The 23,567-nt window shown below is 43.0% G+C and overlaps 1 protein-coding gene across 12 annotated transcripts in view; it reads left to right on the top strand.

Annotated features, from left to right (window-relative positions):
* The first annotated feature begins 941 nt into the window (after positions 1-941).
* Positions 942-23,567, top strand: part of MYCBP2 (MYC binding protein 2, E3 ubiquitin protein ligase) — a 180,995-nt gene continuing 158,369 nt past the window's right edge. For 6 of the 12 annotated variants that reach the window (XM_027674581.1, XM_027674588.1, XM_027674587.1 and 3 more), the window contains exon 1: positions 1,128-1,654. In XM_027674581.1, the coding sequence (XP_027530382.1) occupies positions 1,377-1,654 (278 nt within the window). In that variant the 5' untranslated portion in view covers positions 1,128-1,376. Of the gene's footprint in view, positions 1,655-23,567 lie in introns of all 12 variants that reach the window. The other 6 variants (XM_027674585.1, XM_027674579.1, XM_027674582.1 and 3 more) reach the window with 3 other exon arrangements.

Here is a 23,567-nt window from a genome sequence, read left to right as displayed (position 1 = left end):
AAAAGCAATAATGTCAGAAACCTGAAGAGAAGAAAGTGCCTACTGCCATGCCTTCCTTATGCTCTAAAAGCGGGTAAGTTGTCCTGGAGACAGTGAAGGCAACTTAAGGAAAATGTCGCTCAATTTAGTGAACTCTGCTTAAAGTAAGAGGGGATATTGCTCCTGAAACACATCCTGCCTAGGTAGCATTACATAGCACAGACATAAGGTGTGGGGCACTGGTGCATAAGGGCTCAGCTGCTGCAGTTGGTCACACCAGGCTTCTCGCACCCAAGCCACGCCGCTGATGCTCCAATGTGGAGACTCAGGGTGATGGAATGCGGCTGCAAAGGCTGTCCTTGCTAACACCGTCCCAACACAGCCGGACACCCCAATAAAATATAATGCACAGACACTCCCTCCAACTCCCAGAAAGAAGGTTGTAGTTATCTGGGGGTCGGCCTCTTCTCCCAGGCAACTAGCGACAGGACAAGACGACAGTGTTAAGTTGTGCCAGGGCTGGATGTTAGGAAGATGTTTAGGTTCGATGTTAGGAAGAAATTCTTCACAGAAGGAGTGGTTAGATATTGGAATGGACCGCTCAGGGAGGCGATGGAGTCACCGTACATGCACACGCGCAGGGAGAGACTGGACGTGACACTGAGTGCCGTGGTCTAGTTTACATGATGGTCTTCGATCATAGGTTGGACTCGATGATCTTTTCCAATCCAATGGATTCTGTGACACGCACTCGCAACAGGCCCCTGCAGGGCCCTGCAGCCCGACCCCGCGCGGCCGTGACACCGGGGGTCCCCGCGGGCCCCGGGACCAACCCAGCGGCCCCGGCCCAGGGTAGACGACGCTCCCACCCGGCTATCCCGGCTTTCCCGGAGGCAGCGCGGGCGGGGCGGCGCATGCGCCGTCGGCGTTGCTGCCCGCGGGTGGGAGGCGGTGCCGGGGCGGCCGTGCGGGGAGAGGGCGGCGGCAGCGCTGAGCACAAACTCCGGAGGGGAAGCGGCGCTGCGGGTCTCCGCCCCCCGCCTTCCACACACACCCCGTAGCGGGAAGGGGGAAGCGAGCGGCCCGCCCCCCCCCCCCCCCCCTTCCCCGGTCCCGGCGGCGCACGGTCCTGCCAGGGGGCTCGGCGGCGGCGGGCGGTCCGCCCGTGGCGGAAGGCGAGCGGCGGGCAGCCGGGGCCTGGAGCCGTCGCTGTAGGAGGGGAAGAGCGGGGTGTTCCCGCGGCGCGAGTGGATGCGCAGCCCGGAGGGCGGCTCCTTCGGCGGCTCCTGCGGCCTCCCCATGGCTGTGCCCCGACGGTGAAGGCGGCGGGAGCCGCCTGTGTCCGCGCCGCGCCAGGAGGCGGCGCCGCCGCAAGCAGGGGGCGGGCGGGGAGGGGGATGAGCAGCGCCGCAGCCGCCGCCGCCTCTGCGGGAGCCGCCGCCGCCTGCGCCGGGGCCGAGCGCGGCTTCTCCTCCTCCGGCGGCGCCGCTCTGGCCATGGGGCCCATGGGGCCCGAGGAGGGCTCGGCCGGCGGGCTGGGAGCCCTGCCCGCGCCGCCGCTGGGCTGCAGGAGCCGCTACCAGCTACTGCTCTCGGGGAAGGCCTTGGCCGACAGATACCGGCGGATTTACACGGCGGCGCTGAGCGACAGGGAGCTGGGGAGCCACCCGGGCAGGTAACGCGCGCCGCGCTCCCCCCTGGCCCAGACGCGCAGCCCGGCCGCCACCCCTCCCACCGTCGGCTGGGAGCGGCCCGGTGCGTGCACCTTCCTCCCTGCCGGCAGCCGCCCTCCTCAGCCTCCTCCCCGCCCCCGAGTCGGGCAGCGCGGGTGCTGCCGCTGCCATGTGGCCGCGGCCGCCGCGCCCCTGGGGACGGACGGAGGAGAAGGGGCGGTGATGTAACCCGGCGGCTGCCCAGGTGCCGCCCGGGCCCCGCCGCTCGGTTGGCCGGCGCTGCCGCGCAGATGGCGCTGCCGCCCCTTCTCCCGGGGCCCTCGGGGGGGGGAATTACCTGTGCCCGCTGCCCTCCCCTCCCGCGGGGGCCGTGGCCTCCGTCCCGCCCCAGTGTGCGGCCCAGCTCCATCCGCCAAGGGGCATGGAGCGTATGATGGAGCGTGTCCGTGCAGAGATCCCGGGCAGACCTTGCTCCGGCCGGGCCTGTCGTGCCCTGGAACGGGCGGTCTCTCCAGACAGGCTGCGCAGGGCACCTGCGGATCCCGCTGCCAGGGTCGCCCGAGCGAGGGCCCTCGGCGCCTCCCTATGTGCTGTGGCCGCTTGTAGCTGCCCTGCCTTATTTTTTCTCCTCCTCTTTTGGTCATCTTCTCTGCCATCGCCGTGTAGGCGGCCTCCGTATCAGGAGGTAGGTAGCAGCTTCCCGGGGGAGCCCGGAGGTTGGGGGATATGGTTCCGCCCCACCCAGTTCCCCAGCCCTCCCCAGGCGGATGGAGCCCCACGGGGCGCCCTTTCCCGGTGCTGCCGGCCGGCCGTGGGGTCGCAGCGGGTGCCTGTTGCTCCTCTGGCCGGGGATACCGCCCTGCCCTGCCTTGCCCCGGGGCGCGCACAAGCCCGAATGTCAGGCGGGGCGGAGGTGCGGGTTGTGGCGGTGCGGGGCCGGGGGGACAGGGAGGGAGGGGCGGCCGCCCTTAACCCGCAGCCTCCGCCCCGGCCCGGGGGGACCCTCCCGGCCGCGGAGGCCAGGGCGGGGAGCCCGGCCGGTTCCCGGTCTGGCGGTTCTGTGCGAGGGGCTCCCTCGTTGTGCCCGGGCGCTGCCCATTGTTTCCCTCCGGAGGTCGCTGAGGATGCGGGTGACACGAAACCGGCACCTTCCTGTGCTCTCAACCCCTGCTGGCCCATAAGCTGTGATGTGGGTGGCCGGATCGCAAGGGGAGCTTGGAGTCACCGTTGTTTCAGTTTGCAAAGCACGAGGGTGGCTTCTTCGGGTCTTCTTTTTTTCCCCTGACTTGACAGCAGGGCTTATTTCTCTTCCCACCCCACCCCTCGGAAAGGCTGTGTCTGGGAGTGAAATTAACATAAGAAACTGAAAGAATAACATAATTTTCCCGATTTGCTTATGGCAAATGCTGGAAACGTGGGCTGTTATTGGTATTTGAAATATTTGCAATTACCGAGTTGTTTTCAGAGTGTATGACAAGGAATAGTTCTTTCTTCCCTTCTGTAGGCCTGTGTTTTCTTACCCCATGTATTCCTCAGTCTGGTGCTAATGCTTTTTGCTTTAATCTTTTCTTCCTGCTTTTGAGCTTTGTATCATTTAAACCCGGGACTACAAGTCCTAAGTGTAAGGATATTCCTAAATGCAAGGAAATCAGCTGTGCAATTGCTCCACGGTGTTCAGATACTTGTCTGAATTTTACCTTAAGGGGTCTGTATTTTTTAAAGCTGTAGTTTTGAATTTGTCATGTGCCTTGTTTTTTTGGTTTCAGGATAATTCAACTAGTATCCCTTTCAGTTGTAGAAAATGCTAGCTTTAGGTGTGTGTAAATTTTAGTGCTTCTCTTAATTGATGTTTTTGAGGTCAAAGCAAAGAAGCCAGGCTCCTTGTACAGAGCAGATAGGTTCTATTAAGCTATTGGCAAGTAAATGATAGATATTTAATACTGGTGAATACAGCCAATGTGCATTGTAGGACTTTCAAGAGGAGGAATATTTAATAATCATCTAGTTGCCCGCTATCACTTGGTACTCACCTGCAATATCTCATGTCAGACTGATGGCAGCCAAGGTACTGCTTGTGATCTCCACCCTTTCTCTATATTTGTATGAAAATATTGCAATTTGAGAACTTCAACCACCTGGTAGGCTTAAACAGAAATGGTCAAAAATGCTTTTTTACAAAAATAGTAAAAATCCCAAACATTTCCTAAAGAGGTGCTTTAAAGTTACTTGTGGATGCAATCTAGTTGCTAGGGTAGATAACATTGCCAGATACATTAATTGGAGGTTAGGCTAATACAGTTTATGACAGGAGTCTTAGCTTGATTTTTATATATATGGAAAATCTGAAGCCCCTATTTGGTCAATAAGAGTGTTTGTGACTAGAAAAATATCTTGGAAGTAGCTTAAAAGAACTCTAAACAAATTGGCTTATGAACAGTAATAAAATGTCAAGAAGACTAATTTGAAGAGTGATAGTGCAACCTATTTGCTATAGTTGATGTAGAATTTTTTGCTTCAAGTCTGCAAAATTGTACTCTGCACTTCATGGGCTATGACCAATGCTTGCCTCAGTGAGTGTTTTTATTTCAAGCCTAACTTTAATGTTTATGAAGAACTTAGAAGCAGTATGAAAATGCTTCTGTGTAGACAAGGAAATCAAACATTATGGAGATTATCTGAAAGTCACAAGTAAGATTAGTATCACATTTGGAAGGTGTTTGTGCTGGCTGTTGTCTGAAAGGATGAATATCACGTGTTGAGTAGGATGCAGTAATTGGCTCTGAAAAAGAACTAGCAGTGCTTTGCATTTCCTCATGTGATACTGGCTGCGATGTCGTGAACACTGGTCTCTGAAGGAGACCATTCTGTTAGTGTGCTTGTTGTCCCTGCCACATTGACATAATATTTATATAGTCTCTTGCAGTAACAGATTAGAGACTCACTCTGAGTTAAAATTAACTTGGCAAAACTGGTTTGTTGTAATCCGGACTAATTCCCTGATCTGGCTCACCTTGCGATTGTGCTTGTGACAGCATGAGGTGAAGGGTTGCACAAAGATTTGTGTACTGAGAGGCGGGAGCAGAGAAACTTGTTTTTGTCACCAGTGCCAGCCTAATAATTTTTTGAAAGGAAACAGAAAAAAGTACCTAATTCTGCAATTTACCATACAACTGTCTTTGCTCAGATAACAATGCTAAGAATCTGTTACAGTACTATGAGCAGTGGGAAATAGACTTGTCAATTCAAGATTGTTTGGAAGAAAAATCTACTCTCTACCTAGTTCATAGCCTCTGCTTTGTGGCCACTGAAATAGCTGAAAATAATAACTGGTGGCATAATGTCTGGTGTAGCTATGAAAGTCTGTAAAAGACTAATAGGAAGTATGAGCCTCTTCAGAGGGCAAGTAAAAAATTCCTGTTGTTGGAATGTTGTCTCATATGCTGGGTTTTGAGTGGACGAAACTGGAAGTCTGTACTGCTTTCAGTATCAAAGCTTTGTGTGCTGTCTTTAAATATACAGTTTTTCTGTTGTATAACTTAATCCTAACAAACATCCCTATCCGTAATTGCTGCTATTTTTTTGTGTGCATCTTGGGGTTTTCCCTGAACTGCTAGTGTCTTTACTCTTCTTTTACCTGGTAGTAATATGAGAAATATGAGTTGGGCTCCGTATATTCTTTGAGACTCTTTGTCAAATACAGATAAGTGTACAAATTTGTAATGGCTTTAGTGTGGCCTGCTTTATAATGGAAATCCTCACTACATAATTTTGACTAGCTTGAAACTGGACTATTACAATGGCAATATAGTCTAAAGTGACAGTAAGTTCGTACTCATGTCAGAGTGACCATTACTTTATTGCTAAAGTTGCCTCTCAGCTTAGATCCTTCAGAGGAGAAAAGCTTCTATTTGTGTTGTGAACCCTAATGTTGTGAAGTGACCTGACTGAGATCAAAGAAAATTTCCATTATGACTGGAATGTCAGATTTCTGCTATTAAGCAGAAATTAGATGGCTGTTTTTCCCAGCCATTTTGGCTGAAGAAGAGCTAGCCAACTTTATTTCATTTTATACTGATTGTTTCAGCTGAATGATTAAAGAACACTTACAGTTGTAAATTATACATCTTCTGGAAAAAAATGATCATTAGGTTAGTCTTTAAGTTTTCACAATTGACACCAAGTCTTCCCTTATACCCTTGCTTATGCTCAGTAATGCAATGCTTATTTGGACTAAGGATCTCTTACATATACATACATATATATACACATATATATATATGCATATATACATATATATGTATGTATATGTATATACACTTGAAAGTTTATTGGAGAAATGCTACTGAAAACTTGCCCTGCCAAGATTAAAGAATTTGTGTAAACTTTGTTTAGTAAATTTAGATGTATGAAATTTGTATTCATTTGAATGTTGGTTAATTTGATTGTTACAAAGCCTTTATTTCTTCAGATCTAAAGCCTTTACAGAAGCTGTTAGCCGTTTTTGGTTTGGGACTTGTTGCTCTTTTAAAATGGAACTATAATTGCAGAAGTTTGGAAGCATTCCTTTGACTGAAAACAATAAAGATTCTGTACATAAAGACTAGCAAAGTGATAGCAGTGTTTCTTGCAAAATACTGCACATTATGTACTACATTTTCCTGTTCATTCCAGTGCAAAGATTTGCTCTACAGGACCTTTCCAACTGAAATATTCTAACCCAGTCCAGTTTAATATGTTCTCCCCTGTTTTTCAATTCTTATGTTTTGTAAATGTCATTTTACAAAAAAAAGTTTTGAGTCCTTATGTAAACTAAAACCTCTATTTATTACATTAAGCTAACCTGCCTGTTAGAAAAGCTGATGAGAGTTGCTGTCTGCTGTCTGCTTTTTAGCTGCAGTGTAGCAGTTTTAATACTGTATCATGCTATTGATTAATAGGGATTAGCAAATTACTAAAATTGCATATTTTTACTTTCTTTTGTACCTTATATTCTGTTAAGGGAAACAGTTTTACATAGGAGTTATTTTTTAAAACTCTAGTAGTCTCTTAGTCTAATGTGGTTTGTAGTTGTGCAGTATTGGTGTAGAAAACATAATAGAAGCTGGAAAGAACCTAATAATGCTATGTTGAGAGGCTTAAAATGTGCATTTTGTGTATATATATGAAATAATTATAATAATATATACAACTAATTTTTAAAAACTTTAAAAAAATGGGAATCCATGAGAATATTCAGGTTTTGTGAACTCCTGGGGATGCATTTTGTTTTAACAACAATGGAGGCCGAAGCAACCTTAGAAGTCTAATGATGCTAAAAGACACTTTTGTCTTTTGTGGTCTTGCATCCTTCTGCTTTTTAATTCATAAGGAAAGTGTGTAGTTTGGAAAGGAATTCGTGCATGTGATGGATCATATTTTGTAATCCCCCCCCCCCCGTTATTTGTGTTGTGTTACAAAATAATACCATGTGGAACCTCTTGCTTTTCAGGTAGAAGTTCAATTATAGGCCAAACTTAAACTGAACAGAAGTGATAAAAAACTGTTAAGCTATTTCCTTTTTAAACTATGGGAGTGTGTCAAATAGCAGCAACTACAGTGTTTGTACTGTGACATTCTAAATGTTCACCTGTGGAGATGTGACATGTTCTCCATATAATGGGTTTATTACTGAATAATTTATATTGGGTACCTGACTATTTAGCTGTAATGTTTCCATCATTATTGGTTAAACCTTTTTAGTGTTCAAATGGTAATTGTCTCAGAAAATGTCTTTTTAGTAAAGTAGATTTTGGAGATTTTTTGGGGGGTTTTAGTTAGTGATTTGAAACCGTCTGTGTGTATTTTCTGGGATGTTTTTGTTTTATTTTGTTGTTTTGTGGTGGGTTTTTCAGGGTTGTATTTTTTATTTTAAACTGAGAGGACATGCCAGTTAAAGTTTCAGTTACACTATCTGCTCTGGACACTGATGGTCTGTTAGGTGGCAAATTTAAGCAGTTAAAATTAGGCTGGAGGGATTTAATAGTTACTGTTCCTCAGATAGCCATGTTAAATGTAGTAAATGCATTTCTGCATGCTTAAAAACTTGATGTTGAATTTGTGTTTCTGCTATGTTAACCATCAGCTGTCAGCATTTAGTTTTGGTTTTCCTCTCATATTATTGTCTTCTGCCTGGCCAAAATATTTTGAAGATGTTTCTTTAGCAAATTCTTCTCTTGACACATGACAACGTATGTTTTGCCAAACCCATAATTTAAAGACTATTTATGTCTTTCTGTAAAGCACGTGTGATGGCACATGTGACCTATCCATAACACAGTTTTTGGTACTGAAGTACTTAGTACAAACTGTTTTCCTAAACCTTAGCTTACTTTGAAAACTTGATCCCTTGCAGCAGTACTTGAACACATGGTTGCATTTTTGTCTTTTCTTTCTTACCTTGCTAGCCATAAATGCTGCTTCGTGCTGAGGTGCTGATTGGAGTAGTACCCATATAATTAACTTAAGTTTTTATATTGTAAGTACATTTCACAGCAGATCCATCCCAGTGGTTTTTCACAGCCACTTCCTATCACTGCGCCCCTCCAAAGGATGAACACTAGAAATTAGCACAGAAGGGGCTCCTTGTGCTGTAAGTTAATGCATTAAGGCATATGGTATTGGTACATTTAGATTTAATGTTTCATATGTTTTGAAGCGTATTAATATGCTAAATATGCTTTTTTCTTAGTAGCAAGTATGTCATATTAAATAGCGTGTTATAGCTCACTGCCTCCCTTCAGACTGACAAATGTGTTGATGAACTTGATTAGGTTTTATTGTTATAACTGAATGATAGTTCTTTCTTTGTATCTAGTATATCTATGACTACTTTGGCCTGAGAATACTGTTATGATTTTTATTTTTTTGGTTTTAGTTTAATAAATCTAATGCCAGTTGTACACACTAGAAAAGAATCAAAAATTGAGTTTCCTTTTCCCCTCAAAAAATTGGAGAGTTGTAGTTAGATTAGTGCCATTCCTTATTTTAATTTTCTTCCCTTAACTTTCCTTGATTTGTGTTCCCAAGCATTATTGTCTCAGGTAATGAGTTTTGAACTGAGTTTTTTGAACTGTTGGGAAATACTTTATAGGTCCTCTGAAAAGGTGTTGCAGTTTAACCTCAGTGAGCAGCTAAGCGCCACTCTATTGCTTGGTCATTTCCACCTGCAGTGGGATGAGGGAGACGGAGATAAAAATGTGAAAACTCACAGGTTGAGATAAAGACACTTAAATAGCTAAAACAAAAGCTGTGTGCACAAGCAAAGCAGAACAAGGAATTAATTTACTACTTCCCATCAACAGGCTGATGTTCAGCCATCTCCAGGAAAGCAGGGCTTCATCATGCATAAAGGTGATTTGGGAAGGCCAGTGCCATAACTCTGAACATGTCATCCCCCCTGCTCCTTCTTCTCGCTGCTTTATATATTCCACATGATGTCATATGGTCTGGAATATCCCAGTTGGATTCACCTGTCCCAGCTATGTCCCCTCCCAACTTCTTGTGCACCCCGAGCCTACTTGCTGGCGGGGCAGCGTGAGAAACTTAAAAGACCTTGATGCTGTGTAAGAACTGTTCAGCAACGGATAAAGCATAGGTGTGCTATCAATACTGTTTTCATCACAAATCCAAAACACGCAAGCATGGTACAAGCTATTAACTTCATTGTAGCCAAAGCCAGATAAGGTCAAAAAGTATGTCTGTTGTTTGCAGTTTAAATTAGTCAAAGCCACGGTATTTAGATTATTTTGACCATGATCTCTGTCAGTCTAGAAAAATGTCTAGCTAAGAATTTTAACCTCAACAGGGTCAAACCCTGAACTCTTCATCTTACTTCTCCACTGTTCTCCTTGTTGCAGTTGATAACACCACTCATCTTTTTTGTTGCTGAGCCTTTAAGCCAACAACTGCGTCTGTACAGGTCTGCAGCCAGTCATTTACATTACATTGAGATGAGCTTGTTGTTAGATAAATGCCTTATTCTATTTTTGTTTCAGCCTCTTCTTTCTTGTTATTTTGTTTCACCCTAAGTTATATGTAGTCATTTGTGACTTGCATCTTACCTGGTTTTGCTTTTCCTTTCTTTCCCACTAGCCAGTGCATGTCTTTCCAACAGATGTGCTCATACATCTTCATTATGCTTGTGTGTTTTCAGAGTAGTCATGTTGCTATTCCATTTCTCTTCAAACCAGTCTATTCTCTATCACGTTTTATTTCTAGAATATACTGTTATACAGGGTAGACCATTGACAGCTATAAACCTTGAGTTGCTTCTTCTGCGATTCAGTGAAGACAATGTAGAATTTGTTTGGTTTACTTTCAATACTAATCAGTCTTAGGATGCTATACTATCACTAACCACTGGTAATGTGCTTGTTCTTAATAAGTACAGATTTTTCTTCATCTAGGATATTTCCTAAATTAAAATTCTGCTGATGTGATTCTATGTATGATAGTTTTGTATACACTTTGAGTTTGGTGGTTGTATTTAGATAGGAAAGTGGCCAAAAGCACAGATCTTGTCACCTTTGCTGTGGTTGAATGGCTTTTTTAATGTTAAAAAAAGAGTCCTAAAAATGTTTAAGGGTAACAGATAAATACTTCACTCCACACTGAGCAACTTGAAGTAGATTTTCCTTGCATGTGTTCTTACAGATCTAATTTCGTAGATAACATTGAAGCAAATAACGAAAAATCAGAAAATTACAGAAAAACTCCAGCTGTCAGTGGTTGCACTGGGAGACCGTTCTCTTTGTGTGGAGAACACTTTGAAGCAGTGCTTTCTTTCGAGTTGTCATTGTTTATTTGAGATAGGTTTATGCTCTTTCAGAAACCCTTTCAGTTACAAAAGGGATTAGATACTGTTTTTTACTTTTGCTCTTTTGTCATGGTTAAATGAAAATGAGATCCATTCTACTTGTGCAGTTGGGTTTTAATTTAATTCATAGAACTTGTAGTATTTATGTTTCTGACTGTATTGGAGAGGCCTTAGAAAAGGTATTCTGGCAGCTGGAATAACCCCTTCCTGTCTTAGGCCTCCAAAAGTTTGGCTTTCTAAAAGAAGTTAGTTGTTAAAAAAAGTTATTGTGATAGTATAATAGTTCTGAGTTATGAAGTTAGTGATTAAAAAGATGTGCAATTTCAGCTCACCAACAATAGCACAGTAAAGTCCCAATTGAACAATCAAGTAGTAAGGTGACCTTTTTCTTCTGGATCAGAGCATACAGGGAGGAGTTCCAGACCATAGGAATGTGGCTGTTAGTCTTACCTGTCTTCCAGATGTTTGATGTCTTAACTATACATATATCTATATCTCTATACTTCCCCAGCCAGTGTTCTCTCAAATCCATCAGTCTCTGTTTTGAGTTTTCTTAACATTTTCTTTTCATATGCCTTAGAAGCCCAATGTAACCTGTCCTAGTAGTCTGCCTGTGTTTTCCTCTAAGCCTGTGGTAATTGGATTGCAGCTGATGTTCCTTACCCTAATTTATGGATTTAGGGGACAGGATTTTGATGATATTTCCATTTGTAGATATGCTGCTTAAGCCCTGATTTTTCCTTTTATATTGGCTTGGATGAAAATTCACGTCAGAATGGTTGATTAATAATTCAAAGAAGACAATGTATAAGCTGGTAATGGTTTGGAGGGCGTACACATGGCTGGTTGAATGACAGTTGAGTTATTGTCCACTTCACTAAACATTGAAGTTCCTTAAATGTTAAATTTCAGGCTTACTGAAAGAAAATACTAATAATTTTAAATATCTGAGGTCATCTGAGGATAATATTGTCAGTAATCAAAAAATACCAAGCTTTCATTATTTGAAGAAAAAATTGGTTGTTCTCTCTAGTGTGTTGTTTGAGATCTGCCTGTCAAGTTGGGCAGAGAATCACTCCAGTGATTCTCACTGCTGAGTGCCTTAAAAATCCATAGCCCTTGATGAAAACTTAGTAGTAGGTAATGTACAGATATCTTCTGAGTGGGGAGAGCCGTGAATGTGCTTTACCTCAACTTGAATAAGGCTTTTGACACTGTCTTCCATAGCATGGACAGGCTGACAAAGTATGGGTTAAATAAGTGAACAGTGAAGTAGATTGAGAACTGGCTGAAGGACTGGGCCTAGAGGTTTGCGATCAGTGACACAAAGTCCAGCTGGGGTCAGGTTACCATTTGTGTGCTGATACTGGGGCAAATGCTGTTTAGCATCTTCATTAATGACCTGAATGCTGGGACAGTGTGTGCCCCCAGCAGGTTCACAGATGGTGCAAAACAGAGAGGAGTTGCTCACATTGCTCACACACCACATGGTTGTGTTTCCATTCAGAGAAATCTGGACAGGCTGGAGATTTGGGCTGAGTGGAATCTTATGATGTGCAAAAAGAGGAGTTGCAAAATCTTTCATCAGGGAGAATAACTGCAAGGGGGGCTGACCAGCCAGAAGACAGCTCTGCAGAGAAGTAGCTTGGCATATTGGTGGGCCACAGTCTGTATCCCAGTAATGCACTGGCATGGCAAAGAAGGAGACAGCCTTCTGGGATGGGTTTGGAAGAGTGTTGCCAGCAGGTTGAAGGAAGTGCTCTCTGCTCAACACTGGTGAAGCTGCATCTGGAGTGTTCAGTTCTGGTCTTCCCAGTAGAGGAGAGAGAGATGTACTGGAGAGAGTCCAATGCAGGGCTGCATAGGTGATTAAGGGTTTAGAGCTTTTCTCCTCTAAGGAAAGGCTAAGAAGACTGGGACTGTTAGTCTGGAAAGGAGAAGGCTCAGATGTTTTTTTTTAATCAGTGTAGGGTGGGAAGGAAGAAGGAGCCAGATGCTTCTCAGTAGACCGCCCTGACAGGACAAGGGCTGGTGGGCACAAATTAAAAATTTTGAAATTCTAGTGCATTCCAATAAAGAATTCTTCACTTTCAGAGAGGTCAAGCTCTTGCACATGATGTCCAGAGAGGTTTAATATCTCCTTGGAGGTATTAAAAATTCAGCTGCATGTGGTACTGGGCAACATACTCTCCCTGACCCTGCTTGAGCAGGAAATTTCATACAATCAGTCACAGAATCACAGAATGGTTGAGGTTGGAAGGGACCTCTGAAGTTCATCTGGTCCACTCCTCTGCTCCAGCAGGGCCACCTGGAGCCAGTTGCCTAGGACCATGTCCATACAGCTTTGAGTATGGAGATTCCACAACCTTGTTGGGCAACCTGTACCAGTGCTCAGTCACCCTCACAGTAAAAAGTGTTACCTTAAGAGGTCCTTTGTAACCTAAATGGTTCTGTGATTCTTAGGAAAATAGACCAGAAAGAGAAATTTGTCTTCTGAGGTCACAGGGAGCAAACATGGTGTTGAACAAACAGATCTTGCAGCAGAGCTCTGTTGCAAGATGCAGTTGTCTTGTTACTGGAAACAGAATTGTTGGATTGTTTAGGTTGGAAAAGACTTTTAAGATCACAGGATCCAACTGTAAGTCCAACACTGCCGTCCTCCCCTAAACCATGTCCCCAAGTGCCACACCTACACACCTTTTAAAAAACTCCCAGGGGTGGTGACTCTTATCGCTTCCCTGGGCAGCCTATTCCAATGCTTGACAACCTTTTTGGTGAATAGTTTTCTGCTAATATCCAACCTAAATCTTCCCTAGTGCTGCTTGTGGCCACTGCCTCTTGTCCTATTGCTTGTTACTTGAGAAAAGACCCCCAGCTGGCTAGAACCTTCTTTCAGAGTTGCAGGGAGAAATAAGGTCTCCCTTGAGCTTCCTTTTCTCCAGGCTGAACAATCCCAGCTCCCTCAGCTGCTCCTTATAAGACTAGTGCTCCAGACACTTCACCCTCTCTGGACATGCCAGAGAATGTCTGTCTTGTAGTGAGGGGTCCAAAACTGAATGCAGGGTTCAAGGTGTGCTGATTTCAGTGGGATGATTACTGTCCTAGTCCTGCTGGCCACACTATTTCTGACACAAGCCAGAATGCCATTGGCCTTCCTGGCCACCTGGGCACTGCTGGCTCGTGTTCATGTGGCTGTCAACCAGCACCCCCAGGTCCTTTCTACCAGGCAGCTTTCCAACCCCTCTGTCCACAGCCTGTAGCTTTTCAGGGGGTTGTTGGGACCCAAGGGCAGCACCCAGCACTTCACTTGTTGAATGTCATGCCATTGGCCTCAGCCCATCAATCCAACCTGTCCAGATCCCCCTGCAGAGCCTTCCTGCTCTCCAGCAGATCAACACTCCTGCCCAACTTGGAGCCTTCTGCAAACTTACTGAGAGTGCTCTCTATCCCCTCATCCAGATAATTGATAAAATTATTAAACAGAATATTGATAGAGATAATAAACAGGCCCAATACTGACTGGACAGTGACTGGACATCAACTGGATTCACCATTCACCACCACTTTCTGGGCCTGGCTGTCCTGCCATTTTTGCACCCAGCATAGAGTACACCCTCCCAAGCCAGGAACAGCCAGTTTCTCTAAGGAAATGCTGTGGGAAAGAGTGTCTAAGGGCTTTACTAAAGTCTAGGTAGACAAGATCCACAGCCTTTCCCACATCTACTAAGTGGGACACCTGGTCACAGAAGGAGATCAGGTTGGTCAAGCAGGACCTGCCTTTCATAAACCTAAGCTGGCTGGCCCTGATCACCTGGTTGTCCTGTATGTGCCATGTGATGGCACTTGGGATGATCTGCTTTATGACCTTCCCCAGCAGTGAGGTTAGACTCAAAAGGCTGTAGTTCCCTGAATCCTTTTTTTGGCCTTTCTTGTAGTTGAGCAGCACATTCACTAACTTCCAGTCAAGTGGAACCCCCTGGTTATCCAGAACTGCTGATAAATAATGAAAAGTGGCTTGGTGAGCACTTCTGCCAGCTCCCTAAAATACCCTTTGGTGAATCCCATCCAACCCCACAGACTTGTGTGTCCCCAAGGGGTATAGCAGGTTGCCGACCATTTGCCCTTGAATTATGGAGGCTTCATTCTGCTCCCCATCCCTGTCTTTTAGCTCAGGGGGCTGAATACTTTGAAAACAACTGGTCACTATTAAAAATTGAGGCAAAGAAGGCATTAAGTACCTCAGCCTTTTACTCATCCTTTGTCCCTGAGTTTCCCCCCATCCATTAAAGGATGGAGATTCTCCTTGCCTCTCCTTTTGTTGTAAATATATTTTTAGGAACATGTATTGGACTTCCATGCTATAGCTCAATAGAAGTAAAGGGAATATGAGGAGAACTGAAAAGGTAGCAACAGTTATAGTTTTAGATAAGACAAAGCGACATATTTGTTTAAACATCTGTGTAAGAAGAACTGCATGGTAACAAAATCCAAATGTAATTGGATTTTATTATTTAGTACTCATTTATTATTTAGAGTACTTCTGAGCTGTTTTAAGGTGTTTTGTATATTAGAGTCTTACTGGAGTAGTTGGAAGTGTCTAGTGGTAATTAGTCCCCAGTTTGGGGATATTAGTGCAAAAATCCTAGCTTTCCTCTTCTGCAACCTGTCTTCCACCTTTTTTTTTGTTTTGCTAGTAAATACAATATTCAAACTTCTAATGTATCACAACAGGCAAAAATATGGTTTGAGAGCCAACTGTCATGCAACTGAGCTATTTTGGCTGTGACTTTGGCAGAAGCAGTATCTGTTATTTTTCTTACCCTGCCTGCAACTGTGCAAAGAGGAAGGGAAGGTCAAGCAACTGCTTCATGGACATATTTTTCATGAAGTATTTTGCAGAGCAATTGTTTCCTTATTAGAGATATTCTAAAACGCAGGGATACTAATCAGTGTTAGCAGAAAGCATTTTTTTTCTCAAGTGTTGTGTAGATTTAGTGTATTTATTTCTTCATAGATGAACATTATGGGGTTTTTTTTTCTATTTGTGATTTGTAAGGTTAAATTTTGAGTTAGTTTGTGATGTATATGTTATATACTCTGTGCATGTTTATTTCATAAAGCTTGCCAATACTTAGTTTTGCATTACACCGAGAGAATTTGTATATTTGTATGGATATGCATTTGATATGTGCCAGGTTTCAGTTCTTATGTATATACTTTGTTTCTTGTTAACTATTTTATGGCAAGTCCTTTTGGAAACTTGATAGGTGTTATCATAGGTGATATGAAAAAGAAAGCATTAAAAAGGTCTTGGAACTATGGTTTGTAAGCAGACGTTTTGTTTATCAAGCCAACAGCAGATTGGGGATTTTGAGCAGCCTACTGATGCTGTCCCCATGGTTGAAAGTATGCTGAATGTTTCAGCACTAGAAGGAATGGTAACTACTTAGTTATCAAAGGAGGATATCTGCAAAGACAGAAAGTTAAGCATGAAAAACCTTAGGAAAGTTCAGTTGCAGGGTACTTCAGCAACCGCTAAATGTCATGGAACATTTGCTGGGTCCACTTGACTTGAACCACTTTGACACTAAGTGGTAGATTTGTGTTGTAGGGAGTTATATGGAGAAACCCAAATATGAACTAAGAACAGAATTAGGTGTTTGGTATAGACTGGACCTAACACTTGAGCCATTTTCTGAGCATCTCTGATTCTAGAGTTATAGATTTAAGGCTAAAGCACCTAGCCTACAGCAACACATTCTGTATGCATAGGCTTTAGAAGTGGGCCCATGGGAATCTCATGTGGTTTAACAAGGCCAAGTGCAAGGTGCTGCACCTGCATTGGAGCAGCCCCCAGTATCAGCACAGGCTGGGGGATGAACAGATTGAGAGGAGTCCTGCTGAGAATGACTTGGGGGTGCTGGTGGATGAGAGGCTGGACATGATCCAGCAATGTGCGCTTGCAGCCCAGAAAGCCAATTGTATCCTGGGCTGCATCAAGAGTTGTGCAGCGAGCAGGACAAGGGGGGTGATTCTGCCGCTCTGCCCTGCTCTGGTGAGACTCCACCTGGAGCACTGCATCCAGCTCTGGAGTCCCCAGCATAGGAAGGACATTGACCTGTTGGAACGAATCCAGAGGAGAGCCAAAAAGATGATTAGAAAGATGGAGCACCTCTCCCATGAGGAAATGTTAAGAGAATTGGGCTTGTTCAGCTTGGAGAAGAGAAGACTTCAGGATGACCTAATTCCAGAACCTGAAGTGAGCCTGCAAGAAAGCTGGATAGGGGAATGGTTTCAAACTGAAAGAGGAGATATTTATATTAGGTATTAGGAAAAAATTCTTTACTGAGAGGGTGGTGAGGCACTGGAACAGTTTACCCAGTGAAGTTTTGGATGCCCCATCCCTGCAAGTGTTCAAGGCCAGGTTGGATGGGGCTCTGAGCAACCTGGTCTAGTGGAAGGTGTTTCTGCCCCTGCAGGGGGGTGGATCCTAGATGATCTTTAAGGTCCCTTCCAATCCAAGCCATTCTATGATCATCAAGCAGATGCAAATGAGAAAAGCAGCTGTTACCCCTTTTGTCCCATTGTCTGGACTGCATCCTTCCTCAGTTGGCAATTTTAGGTGTGTTGCCTTCTGCCTGTTGACTTGGCTACTTCTGTACTAGATAGAACTAGTGTAAAGTGGATTTAAAACTGCACAGAAGCCTGCTCTGGAGAGGTGCTGCAGAATGGCTTGCTGTCAAGAGGGAAGCCTGCGAGAACAGGTAGTAGCTGTTGCTCTGCATCTGGATCTGTCCTAGGTCCTGAACTGTTTAGTCTCTCATTGACAAGGAGTTGGAAATGAGATTGTAGATTAAAAAGTTAATAGGGGATGCAAAACTGTGAAAGATTACATATATACTGAAGACTGTAACTTCAGCAAATCCTTAACTTCAAAAAAACCCACAACCCAACCAGTAAGCATAAATTTAAAAGCAACAGTGAATTAAAGGTACCTCATGACAATTTCTACACATTGCATAGAATTATAAAATGTTATGATTCAAAAATGCCATGCTGTCAGAGTGTTTACTTGTTTTTTTTTTTTTTAAATTGAGAGAAATACTTTTGTGTAGAAAATTGGAAGTAATTCTTGACCTTTTCTTTGAATTTCAGGATTGTGGGACTTTTTTTTTTTTCTTTCTTTTTTTTTTCTTTTTTTTTTTTTTTTCAGTAAGAAGGACTAGTTACTATGAGAGAATAATGACTAGATGTCAGTGATGTAAATGAGTTATGGTTTGGGCTGAATTGAAAGAAGATTGATTTCTTCTCAGACTTGGAAAAAAGTTCAAGCTACCTACGGAAAAAGAGGAAAATAAATTGATTTTTCTGTAATAAAGACATAATCAAATAGCATTTAATTGCCATAAAGTCAATTTAGAAAAGACTCCAAAAAGAATTTTCTAGTAGGATTATTTAGGGCATGGTGGAAATGTGATCACTGACAGTGTCTAATATCTCCACAAGGAAAACACCTGTTGGGAACGCAGTGGAATTTGACTAGAATCGTTGAATATTCTGGGTTGGAAGGGACCCATCAGGATCATCGAGTCCAACTCCTGGCCCTGCACAGGATGCCTCAAGGATCACACCATGTGATTCTTGGGGCTTTGTCCAAATGCTTCTTGAACTCTGTCAAGCTTCATGCTGCGACCACTTCCCTGAGGAGCCTGTTGCAGTGCCCATCCACCCTCTGGGTGAAGACCCTGTTTCTAAAATCCAACCTAAATTTCCCCTGGCACGGCTTCAGGCCATTCCCTTGGGTCCTGTCACTGGTCACCACAGAGATGAGATCAGTGCCTGCCCCTCTGCTTCCCCTCACAAGGAAGTTGTAGACTGCAATGAGATCTGCCCTCAGTTTCCTCCAGGCTGAACAGACCAAGTGACCTCAGCTGTTCCTCATACGGCTTCCCCTCAAAGCCCTTCACCATCTTCATTGCCCTCCTTTGAACTCTCTCTAATGACTTAATATCTGTCTTATGTTGTGGTGCCCAAAACTGCACACAATACTCAAGGTGAGACCGCACCAGAGCAGAGCAGGACAATCCCCTCCCTGGCTGGTGATGCTTTACCTGATACCCTCCAGGACACAGTTGGCCCTTCTGGCTGCCAGGGCACTGCTGACTCCTATTTAACTTTCCATCGACCAGGACACCCCCAGTTTTATGCTGGACCAGGGAATGGAAAGACTGACCTTTTGGAGTTCTTTTCCAGACGCTGTTCTCAATTATTCTAGAGTATCTTCCATTTGACAAATAATGTTTGAGATTTCCTGGGGACATGCATAGGCTTTCTGTACGACTGAAGTTTGGAAAATTCTTAAAGATCCTGTACACAGCGTCCATGTTGATCCATCTGCACAGAGAAATTCTTGATTATTGCATGTAGGCATGTTCTCTGTTGTGCACTTCTTAGTATACCTCTGGGTGTTGATTATATCCAAGGAAGTGTGGATCTGTTCAAGTGACTGTTTTGGCTTAATGCAGGCATATATTTTGAGTGTGATAGAGTGGTTTTCATCCCTTGTTCTCTTGTTAGCTTTGTGTAATATTGTAGGTTTGATTGTGCTGACTAATTCCCATAGAAGTCTACCCTATACCTGAATTTTTGTCTGTTTGCTGGTGCAGATGGTGAACAGATGAAAAGCTCAGTATGTCTCTCCTTGAAAGTGTAATCGGAAACATGGCATGACACCAGGAGAAATGCAAAACTCAGAATGAGGAAAAAAATCCACACTTTCCACACTTTCCACAAAGCATGTTTATTGTACAGTCAAATTTTACTTTAGTATATAAACAGTGAAGACAACACAATAGTTGAGATTAGAAGAGACCTCTGGAGACTGTCTAGTGCAGCATCCTTGCTTGAAGTAGGATCAACCAGAGTGGGTTGCTCTGCACATTGTCCAGCAGGATTTTCAGTATCTTCAAGGATGGAGAATCTAGAACCTTTCTCTTTCTTTGTGTCCTCTAATGTTCCAGTGCTTAACCATTCTTACAGTTCTTATGTTTAAATGGAACTTCCTGTATTTATTTTTTTCCCCATTGTCTCTTGACTTGTTGCTGGATGTTGCTCAGAAAAATCTATCTCCATCATCTTTACTCTCTCCTGTCAGGTATATATGCACATTGATGAAATTCCACCCCTGCCCTCCGGAGTTTTCTCTTTTCCCAATTAAACAGTCTCTACTTGCTTGGTTTGTCCTCATATGACAGATGCTCCAGTCCTTTAAGCATCTTAGTGGCCCTTCTCAGGACTTGCTTTAGTAAGTGAGTCTCTGTTGTACTCAGGAGCCCAGAGCTGGTCTTGGTATTCCAGATAGGCTGTTGCAAGTTGTGTAGAGCATAAGAGCCAACTCGCTCAAGCTGCATCAACCAGGTCTTCTGCACCCCTTTCTTTCCAGGGAACTGTATCCCATAGACTCTTCAAAATAGATTGAACAGGCTAAAGTCTGTTCTTATGAAGTCTATGGTTGTGATCCTGGTTGCTCCCTGCTTTCAGGTTCCTGAACTTAACATGCATTGTCACTGCATCCGTGGTGCATTGACGTGATGCTGTGATGAAAGACCCTGAAACTTGATGGTGACATGAGTGATAATAGCTTCGTGTTGTGGTCTAGTTGACAGTTTGAGCTTTCACTTTGGACTGTTTAGAAGCAAATGCTTCCTGCTTCTTGTCCAACCAAGTTGATCACCAGCAGCAAATTCTTCTAGTGGAGGAAAAAAATAATTGATACCACAAGTGTTTCGTCTCAGAGTTACTGAGTGATTGCTGCTTCTTAAGAGAATTTCCACTAGCCCTTGAATGCTTAAGCTAACTGTGTCAAGTAAGTGCCTATGGAAACGAAACAATACAGTATATTTGTCTGGACGCAGCATGACTTTGCTAGGCCTCTTCTGTCAACAGTATACTTCTTTATAAAGATGCTTAACCCTCAAACCAGAGCAAGCCAGTGTAGACAGATACACAACTCAAAGTAATTTAGAAGTTTTAAAGATTTTACCATGTGTTACCATGTAGTTTACTAAATTCATTTGTTTTCCAAAAGTGTACTCAAAGATTTAATTAACAGCAGAATGACTGTGTCTAATGCTACACTAGCTACCACGACCTTTAGTAACACATTTCAGGTAGAACCAAAGGTTTTAAGGTCAGACAGCAGTCGAATAACACTTTCGTTGTTCCTATTTCTCCTCAACAGCAGAGGCAGAATAATATTTTTTCCACTCATCAGTGATACCTTTATTTTAACATACAATCTAGAAGAGCTGATGTAGGTGTGGTTATGGTTAATCCATATTGAGTAATTCAGTAACAGCATCGTGATGGGGAACACACACTCAACATATAAAGCTTCCTTCTCAAATTTAAGTTCAGGACTGTTATGACTTTGAGGGAATATGCTCTGTTTGCATTTCCTCAGCTCTTTTGACCAGAATAAGAGCAATGGTGTTGAGACAACTGAGTACTGTCCCCCTAATAATGCAGCAAGTATTGCAAGTACTAGCTAATGCTACTTCTGGTCTGAGAACAAATAAACTAAGCATGCTTTTTGTCCCTTTTACAAATCTGCCACAAATCTGAATAAAAGTTGCTGTCATGTCATTTAACATGACTGTCTTATCTATTTCAAATTATCAAGCCATTGGTGGTTTCCCACCCTCACGTTTTCCCCTTTTTTCTTTCCCCTTTGGTTTGAGGCAATTATTCCATATTCCAGAGTTGAACATTTTAGGGATTTGCTTTTATTCTAAACAGATTTTTCTGTAAAGGCTGTAATGGCACCATTCGGTCTTTCTTTGTGTCCATTTGCCACAAGTATTTTTTGTCAAAGTATCTTCATGTTCTGTGCTCATTTGACTTGCACTTCCTTTGTGGTCCAATTCTAAACTGCTAACTCAGTTTCCAGTGTTACAATGTCTTGAAGCAGTTTGCAGAAAACCTGCCTAAGATTTGCTGATAATGAGTTAGGTTTGTGTGAACTAGATGGTATCCACGGTTGAGTTAGAAGTTGAAGGCTTCTGCGAGCAGAAGCAGATTGTCAGCACAGAGTTTCAAGACCTTTACAAATGACAGCTAATAGCAATGTACAGTTGTTAACCAAAAATATAATTAATAGTTTAGCTAAAAAGTTCATCTGAGCCATATCAGGTCTTGTTAATCAGGCAGTAGAAGAGTCAGGCTTATAATTAACACATGTGGTTTCCAACAGGAAATTACTCATCATCTGCTTAACATTGTTTATCATGAATATACTTGCCCATGTTTTATACTTTCTTTCTGAGTATTTGAACACTGTGGCATAATGGTATATAACAGTAGAACTGTGAACAGTCATATATGTAGTCTGTGTTACATGCAGATACATTATGAATATATTACTGTAATGCATAGTAATGGTAGATTGTTCAGAACTATTTATAAAATTAGTGGGATGAGGTATTTCTTTATTTCTTAATTAATTGCTTACTTGTTCTGAAGTTTTGTTTGGATGTGGGGGAAAATGTACTTTCCAGCTAAAACTTTGGAATTTCAGTATCCTTGAGGTTTTGTTTTTAGAAAATATAGGGAGGGGCATTTCTGTACCCAAGTTTTTTCCGTGTAAAGAATTGTTTAAGTCTAGAACTTGCTGAAGAGAATGACTACCATAGCGGAGCGCTCAGACAGTGATGCTACTGGCAGCGTCTTTAATGGTTGTTGTATGAATGAGGGAGATCTTAGCACCACCAGTAAACCCATTGCTGATATTTCCTGTTTGCTAATTGGAAAAAGCATTTTCTAGGTATCATTGACAAATGAAGGTAGTCTGCCAAATGGTGGGGGGTTTGTTACTTTGAAGAAATGAGCCCAGTCTTTGGGGGGATGGAGGTGAAGGGGACGAAGGCTTAATTTGTGGGATTTTTAGATGTGTGCATAAACATGAAGAAATACTTGCAAAAATACAGGTACTGGTCCAGTGAAATATTTACAAGATGAAAAAGTCTTTATGATGTTGGCAGACTATAACAAATTTGGAGAGTTTTCAAGGATTTTGACAGGGAGTATTAAGTCTTGGCAAATGGAGTTAGTATCCCTTAAAACAAACAAAAAAAAAAGAGAAAAGCAATGCTTATCAAGTTGTCTGTGGTAAATGCAAATTGCACTGTGTTTAAAAGGCATAATTAACAGCACAGCTAGATAAAAAGTATTGGAAGCTCAGTTTGGAAGTTTGCAGTAAACTGTTTTCATGTTAGTCTGGGTTACATAGGTCTGCTGTGCCATATTGCTGTGAAGCTGCCAAATAATACCTGGAATGCAGTTAAAAGTGTGACCTTGCAGCCGTATGAGACATTTCTTCTTTCTCTTCCTAACAGCAAATAACAAGTACTGTTTTCAGTATGGGTCAATGTGGTTTGCTCATGGTATGGACTGAGAGAGCCCAGAAGATACTTTTATCAGGACTTGTAAAGTTAGGGTGAAAGTTCTTGAAAGGTAATTTGGTCTACAGGAGAAGATTGAGTGGCTACAGAACAGAACATGAACTGTTCCTCATGTTTGACAGCAGAAGAAGAATTAGCTCCATTAAACTCTAATAAAGAAGAAAAACTTGTCCAACTAAAGAAAAACTAAATAGTGAATCAGATTGTGAAGTTTCATTATAGAAATTTGGACAGTAAAGTTTATATGAAATTTCTTTCCCGTGGTTCTTAAATAGGTTGTATACTGTTATATATTGAAACTTTACTGTTGAAGGAACCTTGAGCAGTCATCTAGGTTCTTTTTGTAAGCTTTAATTTACTGGGGAGTGTGGAGGAATTCCCCCACACTGAATCACTTCTCTTAACTCAAGGATAATGGTGTTTGTTCCTTATAAGAAAAGTGGTGAGCTAGTTTGCTTCTGCAGGAAGTGTCTTGAGGAACATACCTTCCTCTTTATTGGTGAAGAGGGGAAAAGTTGTGAAATTTCTAGCAGGCAGCTTTCTTGTAATTCTCTGCAGGGGTTGTTTGTTTGACCCTGTTTTCTGACTGGTGGCTGTTGGTCA

The sequence above is a fragment of the Neopelma chrysocephalum genome, unplaced genomic scaffold, assembly GCF_003984885.1.
Source record: "Neopelma chrysocephalum unplaced genomic scaffold, ASM398488v2 Primary Assembly neopelma1_25, whole genome shotgun sequence".
Classification (NCBI taxonomy): Eukaryota; Metazoa; Chordata; class Aves; order Passeriformes; family Pipridae; genus Neopelma; species Neopelma chrysocephalum.
The sequence above is the reverse complement of the archived record's forward strand: the minus strand, read 5'-3'. Positions and strand labels throughout refer to the sequence as shown.